This window comes from Belonocnema kinseyi, chromosome 4 (assembly GCF_010883055.1).
Source record: "Belonocnema kinseyi isolate 2016_QV_RU_SX_M_011 chromosome 4, B_treatae_v1, whole genome shotgun sequence".
Classification (NCBI taxonomy): Eukaryota; Metazoa; Arthropoda; class Insecta; order Hymenoptera; family Cynipidae; genus Belonocnema; species Belonocnema kinseyi.
Window position 1 is genome coordinate 46878128 of NC_046660.1, and position 18095 is coordinate 46896222.

The 18095-nt window shown below is 24.6% G+C and overlaps 1 protein-coding gene across 1 annotated transcript in view; it reads right to left on the reverse strand.

The window, feature by feature from the left end:
- Positions 1-14337, reverse strand: part of LOC117171578 (pre-mRNA-splicing factor Slu7) — a 25623-nt gene extending 11286 nt beyond the window's left edge. The window contains exons 1-3 of the mRNA XM_033359021.1: positions 14220-14337; positions 6059-6287; positions 267-859 (exon numbers count right to left, since the gene is read on the reverse strand). Coding sequence (XP_033214912.1) covers positions 267-859; positions 6059-6286 — 821 coding nt within the window. The 5' untranslated portion in view covers position 6287; positions 14220-14337. The remainder of the gene's footprint in view (positions 1-266; positions 860-6058; positions 6288-14219) is intronic.
- Between the last annotated feature and the right edge of the window lie 3758 nt (positions 14338-18095).

An 18095-nucleotide genomic window follows, 5' to 3' on the forward strand; every position in this document is an offset into this window, starting at 1 on the left:
GTACCTAAACGTACTTTATTGTACCCTAATAAATCTTCCAAAGTTTCAGCTCGATATTTTATTTACAAAAAAAGTTCTGAGGTTCAAAAAAACATTCAGTGAGCCGAAAAAGTGAGGTCGGTAATATAGGTATTTAGCTGTGTCACATGCCCTTAACTAATTATTTAAAAAACAGTTGAATTGAAAGTCAAAAAATAAATTCACTGTCATTTCCCATTCCAGCTAAAAAAAAAAACCTGCTAAAAAGAAGAGATTTATAAGCTTACTCTCTGTTGGTTCCAGCGTAGGGATTATCTCTCATAGATCTGGTTTTGGGATCATAGTAAGCCGAATTGGGGTCCAGATTACGGAGGTATTTAGCCGTATCTTCTCGTATCCTCAAGTTCCTCACAGTAATTCTTTGTTTGGAGTCGACTTTGGTACCGGGCATGTCGACTTCATCGACGTATTTGTCCTCGTCCTTGTCCGAATCCTGTTCACTCACTTCTCCCTCGTTCAACTTCTTCGCTCTCATTTCCTTTTTCGCTTCCTCAACTTTATGATACTCCTCGACGATCTCTCGATGCTCCGCCGGATCATATCCAGCCCATCTGTCCCGCTTCGCGTCGTAATCGAGGTCAAGATTAGGCTGTTTCACATCATCAGGGGCAATATTAGTTTGCGAGTATTTCGCGAGAACCTTCCTCTGTTTCTCGAAGCAATCCTTGCGTTTGTGACCCATCGCTCCACAATTTTCGCAGGCACCTTTGCGAAATCGGGTTGCTCGAGTTGACTGAGTTCCTCGGATGTACCACTCGTCGATGCGACTGAATTCTTTCTGCTTTTCTGGCTGGGGTCTCTGATGCTTTAATGTCGGGCCCTGTTGTGCAAATTCATTCGCATTTAGGTCACGGTTTTCAATCGAAAATCAAACTTAAGTAGATCATGAACAGAAATCAGTTATTTGAAAATTGAAAAAATCAAAATGATCGTCAAACTCCGGGGTTTCTTTCACTGACCAGATTTTCACTGATTGATTGAAGCAAAAAAGCAATTCCAAGCAAATAAAAAAAAGATTTATCTAGCATGAACAATTAATTAACAATCCGAAAATACTAATTTTCAACGGAAGAGTACAATTATCGATTTTAAAAACTGGTTTTTTTTTAAAGAAAATAGTAAAATTTTCCCAGAATTATTGAATTTTAAACTCGAAAATGAACGTTCAACCAAATATTCAAATGAAAAGAAAAAAAAAAAGATTAAACATCAACCAAAAACAGTTGCATTTCTGACTAAGTAATTTACATTTACATAATTGAATTTTCAACAACAAAAAAAGATGATTTTATAATAAAATACTTAAATTTTCAGCGAAATAGTTGGATTTTAAGCCAAATACATAAATGTTCTACAAAGAATAATTTTCAACCAAGCAGTTGAACTTTACAGACAAATGATAATTTTTCTACAAAATACTTTAACTTTTAACCAAATGGTTGAATTTTCAATTTAATGTTAATCAACAAAATAGTTGAATTTCCTACAAAAGCGTTGAGTTTTCAACAAAATAATTATACTTCTAATATCAGAATAGTTCAATTTTAAATTAAATAGTTGAATTTTCACATCATAAAGATATATTCACAAAAAAATCGAATAGCTGATACTTCGACAAAAACAGATGAAGGTTCTACCAAAAATGCTGAAATGTAAAAACAAAAAGACAAATTTCCAACAAAAATGTTGAATTTTCTACTTTAAAAACTGACCTTTTAAAAAAATAGTTAAAATTTTAAGAAAATAGTAAAATTTTTAATAAAATAGTCGAATTTTTCAAAAAATAGTAGAATGTTTCACAATTTTGTTGAATATTTAACTTGCAAATTAATTTTCAACCAAATAACGAAATTCAAAAAGATTAAACATCAACCAAAAACATTTGAATTTTTAACTAAATAATTGAAATTTTTAGATGAGGGTTGAATTTTAAACATCAAACAAGATGAATTTTCTCTCAAAATAGAAGAATTTATAACAAAAGACTTGAATTTTCAGCAAGATAGATGAATTTTTAAGCAAATATTATGGATTTTATGCCTACGAAGATGAATTTTCAAACCAAATAGTCGAAGTTTCAAACAGAAAAGATTAAAATTCAACCAATGGAAGTTAAATTTTGAATCAAATAGTTGAAATTTACAGAAAAAATGATGAATTTCCTACAAAATAGTTGAACTTTTCACCAAATCGTTGAATTTTCAATTAAATATTACTCAACAAAATAGATGAATTTCCTACAAAAGCGTTGAATTTTCAACAAAATAATTATACTTTTAACAACAGGATAGTTAAATTTTAAATCAAATAGTTGAATTTTCACACTATAAAGATAAATTCACAAAAAAATATGATAGCTGATATTTCGACAAAAACAGATGAAAGTTCTACAAAAAGTGTTGAAATGTAAAAACAAAAAGAAACTTTTTAACAAAAAAGTTGAATTCTCGACTTTAAAAACTGACCTTTTAAAAAAAAATTTTTAATAGTGGAATATTTCACAATTTTGTTGAGTATTTAACTTGCAAATGAATTTTCAACCAAATAACGAAATTCAAAAAGATTAAACATCAACCAAAACAATTTGAATTTTAACTAAATAATTGACATTTTTAGATGACGCTTGAATTTTAAACATAAAAAAAAAATTTTCCCTCAAAATAGATGAATCTCTAGCAAAATACTTGAATTTTCAACAAAATAGTCGACTTTCCCACAAAAGCGTTGAATTTTCAACTAAATAATTATATTTTTAACAACAGAATAATTAAATTTTTAATGAAATAGTTGAACTTTACAGAAAAAATGATAAATTTTCTACAAAATAGTTAAACTTTTAACCAGATCGTTGAATTTTCAATTAAATGTTAATCAACAAAGTAAATGAATTTCCTGTAAAAGCGTTAAATTTTCAACAAAATAGTTAAATTTGCACACTATAAAGATAAATTCACAAAAAAATATAATAGCTGGTATTTTTACAAAAACAGATGAAGGTTCTATCAAAAATGCTGAAATGTAAAAACAAAAAGACAAATTTCCAACAAAAAAGTTGAATTTTCGATTTTAAAAACTGACCTTTTAAAAAAATTGTTAAACTTTTAACAAAATAATAGAATGTTTCACAATTTTGTTGAATATTAAACTTGCAAATAAATTTTCAACTGAATAACCAAATTAAAAAAGATTAAACATTAACCAAAAACATTTGAATTTTCAGCAAAATAGTTGAATTTTTAACTACTTGTCTGGATTTTATACCTACAAAGATGAATTTTTAACCAAATTGTCCCATTTCTAAACAGAAAAGATTAAAATTTACAATTTAAAACGAAACAGTGGAACCTTAAGCAAAATTGATGAATTTTCCACAAAATAATTGAACTCTTAACCAAATGGTGGAATTTTCCACACACACAAATTAATTCTAAGCAAAAAATGTAATAGTTGATATAGTTGATATTTTAACTTACAATAAAACAGTTAAACTTTGAATCATGGAGATAAATTCTCGACTGAAAGGATGTATCTTACACTAGAATAGTTGAATTTTCAGAAAAAAATGAATTTGAAAAAAAACGAATCTTCATTCCAAGATGAATTTCTAACAAAAAAAAATATTTTTTACCAAACTAGTTCAACCTTTAACAAGGTAGTTCAATTGTTAATAAAAAAGATGAATTTTCAATGAATATTGTAACAGGAGATATTTTAAACAAAAAACATGTTAATTTGAAATAACAAATAGTCGAATTCAATGAAAAAGTTGAATTTTTATTTAAAAAATGATTAAAATTCTACTAAAACGGATGAATTTTTAAACCAAAACAACAAATTTTCAACGACAAAGAAAGAGTTCAATTTACAACCAGTGAGATGGACCTTCAACTAAAAATAGATATTTTTTGAACAAATCAATTCAGCCTTTACACAAGTAGTTAAATTTTCAACAGAAGTTTAATTCGCAACAAAATGATTAAACTTTCATCTGAAAGGATTAATTTTCAACTAGAAAAATTAAATTTCAAGATGAACAAAAAATTAAATAAAAAAAACAAATTTTCATCCCTAAAAGACGAATTTTCATTGAACTGTGGAATTTTCAACCAAATAATAAAATAGTTGAATAAAAATATAACAGCCCTCACAGTCCCTATGGGATAAAATATAGGAATCAAAGGAAAAGAATTGAAAATAATTGAAATGAATTGGAAAAAATGTTGAAAATCAAAGAAATTCCAGTGATTTCCGTAAAACTTGAATGCACTTAGAGTAATTGAAAGTAGGCGAGAAGAATTCGATAATATTCATGAAAATTCAAGGCGAATTAGAAAAAATGAAATTAATGGAAAACAATTTCAAAATATGAAAAAACTTCATTCAATTTTGTAAATTTGAAATGTTCTTAGAAATATTCAACGGAATTCAAAAGAATCTGATAATATGCATAAGAATTTAAGGACAGGTTTCAAGAGTTCAGGATTAATTAAATAAAACCTTTTAAACAAATTTAAAATCCATGGAATTAAATAGAATTGAGTAAATTTAGAAAAAATGAAGTAAATTAAAAAGAAGTGAAGAAAATTCCAACGGATTTGAAAGAATTCGGGTTGAATTAAAAAAAAAATTTTAAACCTCTTTAAATATTTGAAATCCTATTAAATTATAAAAAAAAAAGAATTCAAACGAATTGGAAATAATGAAAAAAATCAAAGAAGTTCCATTGATTTCAGTAAAATTCGAGTGAATTTAGACATTTAATGGACAAAAGTATTCGAGGAAATCCATAAAAAAATCAAGCTGAATTTAAAAAGCAATCAAGTGAATTAAAACAAAATTTTAAATATGTAAAAAAATTGAATTGAGTTTGAAATGAGTTTAGAAAAATTAAAGAGATGGGAATATTTTGTAATATTTAAATTTTAAATATTTTTTTCTTTAAGATGATTCAAACAAAGATCTTTTTAAATCTACTAAACTGAGTAGAGTTGAGTGAATTCAAAAGAATTCAATATAAATTAATACGAATTTAGGGCGAATTCCAAATAAATTGCAAAAAATATTCAAAAATTTCTTCAAATTTTTGAAACCCTACTAATTCCTAACAAAAAAGTGGCTAATGACTACAAAAATTAAAAAAAAAATTAAAATGAGATGGAAATAATGTTTAAATCCTTTAAGACGATTAAAACCCTTTGGAATTTTTTTAATCTCTTGAAAATACATTAGTATCTTTTAAAATTCCTAAAATATTTCAGCCTTCAAACTATTAAAATAAATAAAAAATCTATGATTTTTTTTTTAATTTCTTCAAATATTTCAAATCCTTAAAAATCTTTTAAAATTCAGGATAAACAAATAAGAATTCAGGGTGAATTCCAAAAAATAATTTCTAAATTGTTCAAATCTTTGAAATCCCACTAAATATCGCACTTCTTATGAATAGATTTGTCTAAATTCACAAAAATATGATAAAATCCGGTGAAATTCTATTATATTTCTTGAAATCCTGAAAATCTGATAAAATAACGTGATATCTTTTAAAATCTGTTAAAACCTTATATGTCCTGTAAAATCGTTTCATATCTTCTGAAATTCTTGAAAATGCATTATCATAAAATATTTCAAACGCTTTGAAATCCCTTTAAATTATTAAAAATAATGATAATAATTCCTTCGAATCTTTTAAAATTTCCTAAAATATTTCAAATTAAAAATTCTTTAAATACCTTAAAAGTTTAAAAAATACCCTTAAATCTTAAAAAATCCCAGCAAAGTATTGCACTTCATTAAAAATTTCTCGAAATCTTTAAAAATAATCTGAAACATTCCAAAGAATTCAAGACAATTCAGAAATATGTATAGACCTGAACTGAACCAATGAGTTAATTTTTTGAAATAAAAGTGACTAAAAAGTGATTTGAAAAAAAGTGACAAATCGTTACTGTGTAACAGCCCTGAATTTTTTTTAAAGTTCCATTATGCAACCTGGTCACCCTGAAAATGGTATTTTTCTTACCGATGCCCCAAAATACCACGGAGTTGTACTGATGTACTGTGGAATGTGAGGGTTTATGTCCTTTCCCTCTTCGTCAACGGCAGCTGGAGCAGTTCCGGCTTTCCTGGCTTCCTCCAACTCCTTCGCCTTTCTCCAATCTTCTCTGCTTTTCTTTTTAGGTTCATCTTCAAACAAGCTTTTGTTCTTCAAAATTTGAGAGACAGGCACATTCGCCACCGGATTAGACATCCTGAATTACATATTTCTTTAGTTATAAAGTGGAAAACACATTAACGACGGTGACCGTTTTAATCGAAGAAAAAAATTGCCGGTCGCAAACATTTTTCATTGTCAATACAATTAAAAAAATCGAACTCTAAAGCTAAACATTGTTCCATTTGAAGTGGTAAATTTTAAACACTTAACATTGAGGTTTAAAAGTTTTTTTCAATTCAAAAATGTCGTATTTAAATTCTCAATAAAAATAAAAACGTATAAAATGGAAGGTACAAACACTTTTCAATTGAACAATTTGAATGAAATGCAGAAAAATTGCAAAATTTAGAATTTTTAACTATTATGCATTATGGCGAATTCAAAGATGCAGATTCAATTCCAAAAATATAAATGTACATTATGATTTTCAATGCTCTGAATTAAAAAAACAATAAATGAACTTAAAATTGGTTTAAATATTATTTTAAGCAAGTTTAAGCTAAAAACATTTAAGATTGAAAAATTATTCTTTTTTTTTAACCTGAACACTTCTTAGATTAGAAGTTACATTATTTTCATCTTAAATAGTAGTTTAAATATGATTGAAAAGCTTCAAAACTTTATTTTAAAATCTTGACAAATCTAGAAGTTGTTTTACATTTTTTCAAATTTGAACCCTTAAACGGTAGACTGGTGCGAATTCGCACCCAAAGTTTTCTCATTTTGTTGGCATTTACGCAAACACAGCTGCAGCTGATTTTCCCCACATATTTTAAATATATTTGTAAAATATGTGTAATATATGCTAACTGTTTATTATATGTTCGATATGTTCAATATTTAATATAAACATTGCAAACAAACCAATTCGCACCAGTGTACCGTTTACATATGCTCGGTTGGAGTGCACCGTTTGAGGGTTAAATTATTTTAGAACTTTTTTTCGAACTTCTACATATCTTTTAAAATGAATCGAATTTTTCTTACGAGTTTTAGAAAAATCTGCAAATTTATTAAAGTTTGCTTAAAATCTGCCAGATTCTTTTTTTTTACAATTTTACAAATCTTTTTAACTATTCACTTAAAATAATTTTTCAAAATGAGAAATAATTTTCAATTTTCCTAAGAATCTTAAGAAAATGTTTTTATTATTTTTAAGTCTTTTACAATACTTAAAAAGTTTCTAAATTTTTGGTTTGAAATCTGCAAAAATCTACATTTTGTTTTAAATTAGGCTCTGGCTTTTTGCAAGGAAATTTTAGTACGAATAGCAGAATTTTATCGGTAAAAAAATTTCGTTTAAATTATTTTAAGTGTTTTAAATTAATTTTGAATATTTTAAAAATTTCTGAATATTTCTTAAAATTACTTCAATTTTGTCTACAAACAATAAGTGTTCAATTGTAATTTATACATCCAAATTCAACTTTTAAATATTTTCTTTCAATTTATTTGTCTTGAATAGTCAAATATTGCTAATTATTAAATAATTATCCTTTGTCTTAATTAAAAACTTTTTAATCGAATGGGTTAAAAATGTAATATTTTAGACTGAAACAATATTTTAAATTTAATGAAAGTCTTTAATTACGAATATATAACTATGAAGTTATTTTTAAGTTGAAAATAGTTTATAAGATTTCAATCGGACGTTTAAATGTTTATAATGACTAAGAATTCTAAATTAAAAAATGGAAGATACTCACACTTTTCAATGAAACAATTTTAAATGCGATGCAGTTAAACTTCAAAAGTTATAATTTTCAACTTTGATGAATTATGTGGCGTTCAAAGATTCAGATTAATTTCCAAAAATATAGATCTACATTATGATTTGCAGTATTCTAAATTTAATAATATATCAAAGAACTTTAAAATTTTCGAAATTATATTATTTTAAGCAAATTTAAGCTAGAAACATTAAAAATTGAAAAATTAATTTGATTTTTAACTGAGCGCTTCTTAAATTAGAATTTTTATTCTTTCAATCTTAAATAGTTTAAACATGCTTGAAAAGATTAAACATTTTATTTAAAAATCTTGAGAAATCCAGAAGCTGTTTAAAAAAATTTCAAACTTAAAATTAGTTTTGAAAATTTTCCGAACTTCTAAATACTTTTTAAAATGAATCGAATTTCTCCTACAATTTTTGAGAAAGCCTGAAAATTTAAAACAATTTCCTTAAAATCTTCCAGATTCTTTTTTTCCAAATTTGGAAATCTTTTAAAATCCTTTCAAATATTACTTTAGAATAATTTTTCAAAACGGAAAACCATTTTCAATTTTCCTAGGAATCTTATAAACAGGTTTTTATTCTTTTTAGGCCTTTTACAATACTTAAAAGGCTTCTAAATTTTTCCTTTGAAATCTGCACACATATCAAATTTGTCTTAGATTAGGCTGTGGCGATTTGCACCGAAATTTCAGTACGAATAGCAGAATTTGGTCGGTACACAAATTTCGTCTACATTATTTTTAATCGTTTTAAATGTTGAAAATTAATTTTGAATCCTCTAAAAACTTTTAAATATTTCTTAAAATTACTTAAATTTTGTCTAAAAATAATAAGTGTTCAATAGTAATTTATACATCAAAATTCAACAATTTTAGTTACAAATATTTTTTTTTTAAAGAACAATTAAAATTGTAACATTCAGAGTTTAAAAGCTCTTCGAAATTTTAACAATTCAAGGCTTTCTATGTCAAACAATCCATTTTTAAATTATTTACTTTTAAATACTTTTTTCAGTTTACTCGTCTCAAATAAACAGTTCAGAATTTGTAAATAATAAATAATTATCCTTTATCTTCATTAAAAAATGTGAAATCGAATGGGTTAAAAATGGAATATTTTAGAATGAAACAATATTTTAAATGTAATGAAAGCCTTTAATTACGAATACATAAGAAGTTATTTTTAAGTTGAAAAGAGTGTTTAGATTTCAATCAGACGCTTACATTTTTATTATAAAAATGTAAGCGAATTGAAACAGTTTGATTTTTAATAGTAAATCTGGAAATTCTTAAACTTTGAACAGATTTAGAATCGCTTTGTCAAATAAATTATTTTTTACTTTTTAATGATAAAAAAACAAATTTATTGAAAAAATATTTTTTAAATTGTATTTACAGATGATAAAAAAATATGGTTTGTATCAAAAAATTTCAACTTCAAACGCTTTTACTTTTTACGTTTTCAGGACTTCATTGTAAAATTATTTAAATAAAAAATGTATGCTTAAAAATAAAATTCTAAAATGGAAAATATTTAAAGTAAACGATTTTAGAATTACGTATTGTGAACTGACTGATATCATAATTGAAAAATATAATTCAACTAATTACTTTAACATGTTGAAATCGAACTGAGATTAACTTTTTTTCTAAAGATTTGTAAAATTTCCGATCAAAAAATAAATTCATTGTTATTTTCCGTTCAAAAAATTATTTCCCTCAAACTCATTTCAGATATAAAAAATAGTGTAAATAGTGTCATACAATTGTTTAAGTATTACGAATAAATTTCAATATTTATTAAAAATTTTATTATTTAATCAAACAATTTTGTAAAAAAGTCACAAGTTTTGCTTAAAAATTGAACAGTTATGTTAAAAATTCGTCTTTTTGGTTTGAAAAATCAATAATTCAATTGAAATTTTGTTTCTTTCTTGACTAACAAAAACTTTTTTATTGAAAACTCATCTTTTTTTATTTGAAAATGTATCTCTTTCTGTATAAATTTCAACTTTTCTAGTTAAAAATTATTCTGTTTCGCGTTAAAATGAACTTCTTTGTTGAAAATTCACATTTTCGGGATAAAAAATCAAAAATTTAGTAGAAACTTTAAGTATTTGGTTGAAATTGATGTATTCTGTTGGAAATTTGTATTTTTTGGTGTAAAATCAATTTTGCTGGTTAAAAATGGAACTGTTTGGTTAAAAATTAAACTGTTTCAGTTCAGGATTCAAATATTCTCATGAGAATACGCTTATGATAGTTAAATCCAACTAGTTTATTTTTTAAATTACATTTTTTTACTAAAATATCAAATAATACTTTTTTCGTGGAAAATTCTTTTTTTTGTATTAAAAATTCAACTCCCTGGTTAAAAATTAAACTAATTTGATTAAGTTTAATTTTTTTGGTGAAAGATTCATAATTTTAGTTGAAAATTTCTTTTCTTTTTTTTTTGGTTAAATATTATTTTCTTAAACTGAATATTTTGCTGAAAATGCAATTGATTGATTTCAAATTGATGTTGTTATTAATAATTCATATTCTTAGGTTAAAAATTTTGCTGTTTATAGAAAATTTGTCATTTGGGCTTGAAAATCCCAAAATTTGTTATAAAATTCAACTATTTTGAAATTTAACTGGGTTGTAGAAAATTCGTTCGAATTGAAAAATGGAAATTAACTCTCAATTAAAATTTTAATACAGTATTTTTGGTTGAAAATTGATCTTTTTACTTTAAAAATTCGAATACTTATTTAATAAGTTTTAGAAACTAAAAAATATAAACTACAAAATTATAAAAATAAAATATGGACTGAAATCAAATTTAATTTATTCAAATAAATGTTAAATTCAATTTAAATTGTAAATTTTTGAAATTCAACTTTTTGGTTGAAAATTACACTATTTCGTAGAATATTCAAATTTAAAAAATATAAAGTATTTCCTATACGCCTGCAATTTTTAACTGATTAAATTTTTGTTTGCAAATTAAAGCTAACTAAATTCTTCAAAGATCCCTCGAGGTCGATTAAAAAAAATTATAGTTTACTTTAAATTATACGCAAACTTGGAAAAAATCGTAAAATTTAAGATATTGTTACTATAATAACACGCAATTAATTCAAAATGATTAATATTAGTGTTCAATCAATGAATAAACATTCGTGAAATATAACCTAATAGTTTATTATAAATTAATACATTGTTACTAACAATAGTATTGTTATAAACAATAGATGATTTTTGAGTAGGTTTGGATATTTATTAAGCGGTTTTCGTTTTTAATCCAATTTGAAGTAACATAAAACATATGAAGACAAAACGGAATATATTTCTTATTGTTAAAAAAATGTCATAAACAAATACGCAGTATAAGCAATTTTTAAGTGTTTGAAATACTTTTTTTCTTAAAAAGCTTTTTTTGAAATAGCAATGATGCTGTATAAAAAACTATGCTGCAATTTCATGACAATTTGTGATTGTTATAAACAAATTTTATAAACAAATGCACAGTTTGAGCAAGTTTAAATAGTTGCAGTTACTTTTTATAAACGTACTTTGTTTGTCTTTCTATTGATACTTTTGTAAACTATATTGTGATTTGATGACAAATGTTATTGTTATAAACAAATTCGTAGTTTGAGCAATTTTTGAGTGTTTGAGGTACATTTTTTTATGTTTATAACAGTTGTTTATAAAAAGTAACTGCAACTATTTAAACTTGCTCAAACTGTGAATTTGTTTATAAAATTTGTTTATAACAATCACAAATTGTCATGAAATTGCAGCATAGTTTTTTGCAACATCATTGCTATTAAAAAAAAAGCTTTTTAAGAAAAAAGTATTTCAAACACTTAAAAATTGCTCATACTGCGAATTTGTTTATAACATTTTTTTTAACAATAAGAAATATAGTCCGTTTTATCTTCATGTGTTTTATGTTACTTTAAATTGGATTAAAAACGAAAACCGCTTTATAAATATCCAAACCTACTCAAAAATCACCTACTATTGTTTATACCAATACTATTGTTAGTAACAATGTATTAATTTATAATAAATTATTAGGTTATATTTCTCAAATGTTTATTCATTGATTGAACACTAATATTAATCATTTTGAATTAATTGTGTGTTATTATAGTAACAATATCTTAAATTTTACGATTTTTGAAAAATTTGTGTATAACTTTAAGTAAACTATAATTTTTTTAAAACTGATGGATTTTCATTCAAATTAGTTGAACTGTTAACTAAAAAATATCAAATTTCAACGAAAAAATGAAAGTATAGGTTTCATTAAAAAAATTAATTTTAAAATAAAGAGATGAATTTTGGACTAAAATTATGAATCTTCAGAAAAACAAAAAAAAAACAATGTTAACCAAAAAGGTAACAGTTGAGATTTCAGCCGCACAATATTTTCATTTTATATAAAAAACATGAATTTTCAATAACAGTGTTGAATTTTTAATCAAGGAAGAAAAGAATTGTTGAATTTTTTACTAAATGACTTTTCAACCAAAAAATATAAATTCTCTCCAAGAAAATTAATTTTTAGCAAAATTAGAGAAAATTCTTGAATTTTCAACAACAGAATGTTGATAAATATAATTAATCAATACATATAATTTTATTATACCCTGAAAATTCAGTTAACTGTATTTTACAAGAGTAGGCTGTAGGCAATACGAATTTATTTGGCTTTTGGAGGACAAAAAAACTGAATTTCTAACCAAATACTTGAATTTTCGGCAAAATAGTAGAATCTTTGATCAAATACCTGAATTTTCTACATACAAATATAAATTTACAACTAAATATTCGAATTTTCAAACACAAAAGAAGAATTTCCCTCGAAATATTAAAAATTTCAACCAAATGATTGAATTTGTTTAAAATAAAGATTAAACTTAAATAAAAACAGTTTCATTTGCAATAAAATGGTTCAATTTTCGAGTCAAAAAGAATTTTTTTTAGAAGGCAGTTGGATTTTCTACTAAAAAAATAAATTAATTATCAGCAAAAAATGTAATATGTAGTTGATATAAAAAAAAATATTCACGAAAATAGTTCAATTTCTTGCCAACTGGTTGAATTTTCAACAAAATCATTAAATTTTCAACTAAAAAAGATGAAGTTCTCAGAAAAATGATGAAACGTGAGACCAAACAGACGAATTCTTATTCAATAAGATTAATTTCCAATAAAAAAGATGAATTTTCAACTAAAATTATAAATCTTAAAAAAAATTTAATTTCAACCAAAAACGTAACAGTTTAAATATGAACCGTACAATTTTTACATTTTTAACAAATACATGAATTTTCAACCAAGAAAGAATAAAAAATGGTTGAATTTTTTACTAAATGACTTTTCGACTACAAAATATATAAATTCTCTCCAAGAAAATTAATTTTTAGCCAAATCATAAAGAAGCTACCAAATAATTGAATTTTCTACAAAAATAGTAGAATTTCCAAACAAGAATGATTAATTTTTTAAACAAAAGTGTTGAAGTTTCAATAAATTAATTTCTACACTACAAAGATGAGTTGAAAAAAATGTTATAGTAAATATTTCAACCACAAAAGGTGAAATTTCTACCAAAAGTGATGAAATGTAGAAACCAAATTATGAATTTTCATTTAAGAAGATGCATGTTCAACCGAAAATATACATTTTCAACTAAAATATAGAATTTCCCAACCAAAAAGACCAATTTAAAAAAAATAACCATTTTTCGGTCAAGAAAGAAAACAAAATTCATCGAAAATGTTGGAGTTTAAAAACAAACGACGAACTTTTTGCCTTATTAATACAATGTAATATAATAATAAAAGCGTTATACTACAATTAACATGAAAATATAGTTTTGACAGCTCCATAAAAAAATATAATAAGAAACTCGGAACCAGAACTCAACAAACTCTTCAAAATCTAAAGTATAAGAAATCATATTACATTCAAAGAAATAGACGCTTTAGTTTAAGAGGTTAAAAGAAAAATAAAAATTTTATTTTTAGTCTTTTTACAAAATCAAATACTACATAAAGATAAGAACCAATAAACCACATAAATAACAAAATGCGACATAACTAATTTCGAGGTTAGAAAAAGAATACTGATTGCCTGTCGCCTTATACTGTCTAAAATAGATTTATTTAATAGTTTTATTAATTTTAATCATGCATCCAAAATTTCTAAAAATAAATATTGATTTACTTACTTGTTACATGGAACAAATTGTCACTTTTTCAAGAACTATGTTATTGTCATTCTTCGTTTAGTATGACATTTACCCCCACGACGTCATGACCCACAGTTTCACCAACAGATCTCTATGTGCATTTACCAGTGATTCAGAAATTTTCACTTCAATCACCAGCTGACTTCACTTTTACCAGATGGCGCTAGATGATATAGTCAAATTGACGCGAAAATTCAAATTAAATAAATGAATATGACATTTTTTATACAAATTAATATAACTATTTTTTAGTTTAATTATAAAAAAAGTAAAAGTGTATTTCTGGGTTGAACATTAAAGTGATTTTTACAAAATTCTTATTTTTAGCTTGAATTCAACGGGTTTTATTTAAAAATTAAAATCGTTCTTGTTGAAAATATAAACTATCACATTTTTTGTGTTGCATTCTTCTTTGTAAGTTTAAAATGCAAATGCTAGGTTGAAAATTGATCTATTTTGTTCAAAAGAAGCTCTTTTTCTTGAAAATTGTTTTATTAAAAATTTTAGCGTTCTCATTGTCAATTAAAATTTCATCTTTCTTAGATGCAAAGTTTACTGCGTGGTTAAAAATTAAACTACTCTTTTAGTAATGGATGTTGTTGAAAATTGAACTATTTGTTTTCAAAATAATTTTGGATTAAATTAATAAACTAAAATTAAAACTTGAATAAACTAAAACCTCATCTTTTTTAGCTGAACATTGAACTGCTTGGTTGAAAAAAGAGAACTGTTTTTTTGTTTGAAAATTTTGAAAAACGAACTGTTTTTTGGTTCAAAATTAAACTACTTTACCAAACATTCATTTTGTGCTTGATGGAAATTGAACTATTTTGTTCAATATTAGTTGTTTTTTTCCTGAAAATTAATGAACTAAAAATGTAACTATCCGATTGTTGTTTAAAACTTCATCTTTTTTTTACTACAAAATTCAGCTGTTTGGTTCATTATATTATTGAACTGATTGATCAAAAACTTATTCCTTTTTGTTTTTGAAAATTAAATTACTTTTTCAAAATTTGTTTTTTCCATGGAAATTAATTAACTAAAAATTGAAATATTCAATTGCCCGTAAAAGCTTCATTTTTCCAGTTGAAAAATGAACTGCTTGGTTGAAAATTATCCCGCTTTATTAAAAAGTCCTTTTTTTGTTATTGAAAATTAAACTGTTTTGTTAAAAATTAGTTTTTACTTTGAAAATGGATTAAATGAAAATAAATATCCCATTGTTGGTGAAAACTTCATCTTTTTAGTTGAAAATTTAACTGTTTGGTTTTGAAAATTAACCTACTTTATTAAAAATTCATTTTTGTTGTTGAAAATTTAATTATTTAGTTCAAAAATCGCTTTTTTCTTGAAAATTAATAAACTAAAAACTTCACTATTTTGGTTGAAAATCACTTTTTTGTTTGAAAATTAATTAAGTAAAAATTTAACTATCCCATTGTTGATTAAAACTTCATCTTTTTTAGTTGAAAATTTAACTGTTTGGTTAAAAATTGAACTACTTTATTAAAAATGCATTTTTTGTTACTGAAAATTAAAGCATTTTGTTCACAATTGGACCGTTTTTATTAGAAAATAATTTTTTAAACTGGAAATTTAACTATTTGAATGTGTGTTGAAACTAACTATTTGTTTTAAATTGCATGTATTTTGTTTAAAATTGATCTTTTCCGGTAAAAAATAAATTTTCTTGAAAAAATATTAATCTTTTTATGTTGAAAAATCAATTATTTAGTTTGAAAATTTAACTATTTCGTTGCAGTCATTTTCTCGTTGTTGAAAATTAATTTTTTTTAACAGCAAATTTAATTGTCTTAACGTTGGTTAAAAATGTTAACTTTTACGTTCAAGATTCATGTAAAATTCGACTTTTTTTGGTCGAAAAGATCTTTTTGGTTGAAGAACAATTATTCAGTTAAAAAAGTCATGTATTGTTATGAAAAATCCTCTTTTAAGTAGAAAATTAATTTTCTTAGTAGAGAATAAATATTTTATGTAAAAAAATAAAATATTTGTTTAAAAATGCAACTGTTTTGTTTAAATTTTGTTTTGTTTCAATAAAAACTTATTTGCTAATTAAAAATTTAACTATTCTATTTTTTGTTGAAAATTTATATTTTTCTATTTAAAATTTATATATTTGATTAATAATGTATCTTTTTGGATAGAGTTATTCACAAAATAAGTGATTCGTAGAGGGGGGAGGGTACCGAAGTATCATTCTCCATGTTAAGACCAATGGAAAAAGTATCACCAAGGGGAGGGGGCAGAAGTTCCTGAAAAATGTATCACGTATTTTGTTAATGTCCCCATAGAAAATATTGATCTTCTGGGTTCAAAATTCATCTTTTTTTAATAAAATAAAGCTTTTGGTGTAAATTCAATTATTTGAAATTTGATAGAAAATTCATTTTATTTTTGACTTTAATTTTTGAAACTGAGAATTTAGCTATTTAATTTTTGGTTATAAATAAACCTTTTTTTTTAATTCACTGAAAATTTAAATTTCTCATTTTTGGTTCAAATCTTAATTTTTTTATTTGAAAATTTATTATTTTGATAGAACATTAATTTTGTACATTCTCATAATTTATGTTTGAGAAAGTATTAGAATTGTCCGAAATTTGACACCAAAAACTGTCTGTCCGTCCGTCGGTGAACACGATAACTCTTGAAAAAATGAACAAATAAAATTGATATTAGGCACAATTTTTTTATGTCCTAAAAGAAAGGAGGATTTCGTTAACCAGCCATTTTGGACAAAAATTCAAAAAGTTAGAGCATTTTCAAAATTTTTGGGACCATTTTTTTATATTTACAAATTTTATGTACGGATATTCATAAAACTAAGGAAGCCGAACAATTAATTCTAATTACTTTTTTTTTTATCAAAAGAAAATTCTGAGAGTTATAGCATTTTAAAACAAATTTAATCAATAGAAAATCAAAATTTTAAGCTAAAAAACGCTCGATATGAAAAAAAAGTCAAAAAAAGAAAAAAATTCCTTTTTGAAAGCTCTACAAGATTATTACAACAATTTTTTCGATTTTCTTAGAAAATTGAAAATTTTTATTGCATAAAAAATAATGAAAAATCAAAATTTCCATTTTGTAGTCAAACTATTCAGGTTACAAAAAAAAGATGAATAAACAAAAACTGTGATCCCAAAAAGATCTACAAATTCGTTCAGAATCACTTCTTGACAGGACGCCACTTTTTTTTATTCGTGAAAAATAACATTGAAAATAATAAATTTGTGGAGAAACGACAAAAGTTGTGAAAAAAACAAAATTTAACTAAAACTGTTTATCCGAAAAAGAGCAAACAAAAATTTAATGTATCACTTTTTGATAGGACACGTACTTTTGATTTTAATCATAAAAATAAAATTTAAAAAAATTGAAAAATTTGTGGAATAACGACAAAATTTGCAAAAACAAATTGAAAGAAAAAAGTTATTCACCTAAAAAAGATATACAAATTTGTAATAATTCATCACAAAGAGAAATGATAACTTTTGAAAAATCCTACAAGATGGGTTTAAACCAATTTTCAATAGGACTCGTAATTTTGCTTTTATTTATCGTAAGTACAATGAAACTCTTCTATAGCGCTGATTTCGAGGTTGACGGTGGGTGGGAACTGACTCATCATAGCCCGCTCCTTTCTTGTTTGTTCACGATTGAATGCTCGCCTGAGTGACAGCCGCAGATCCTGCGCACTCCGCGCAGGATCTGTGGCTGTCACTCAGGCGAGCGGCGTCAATTCTCGGAAGGGCTATAGAAGGGAAGGCTATTGAAGAGTTTCACTGTAATATGCAGCAAATCGAAAACTCCAATATTACGCCAAAA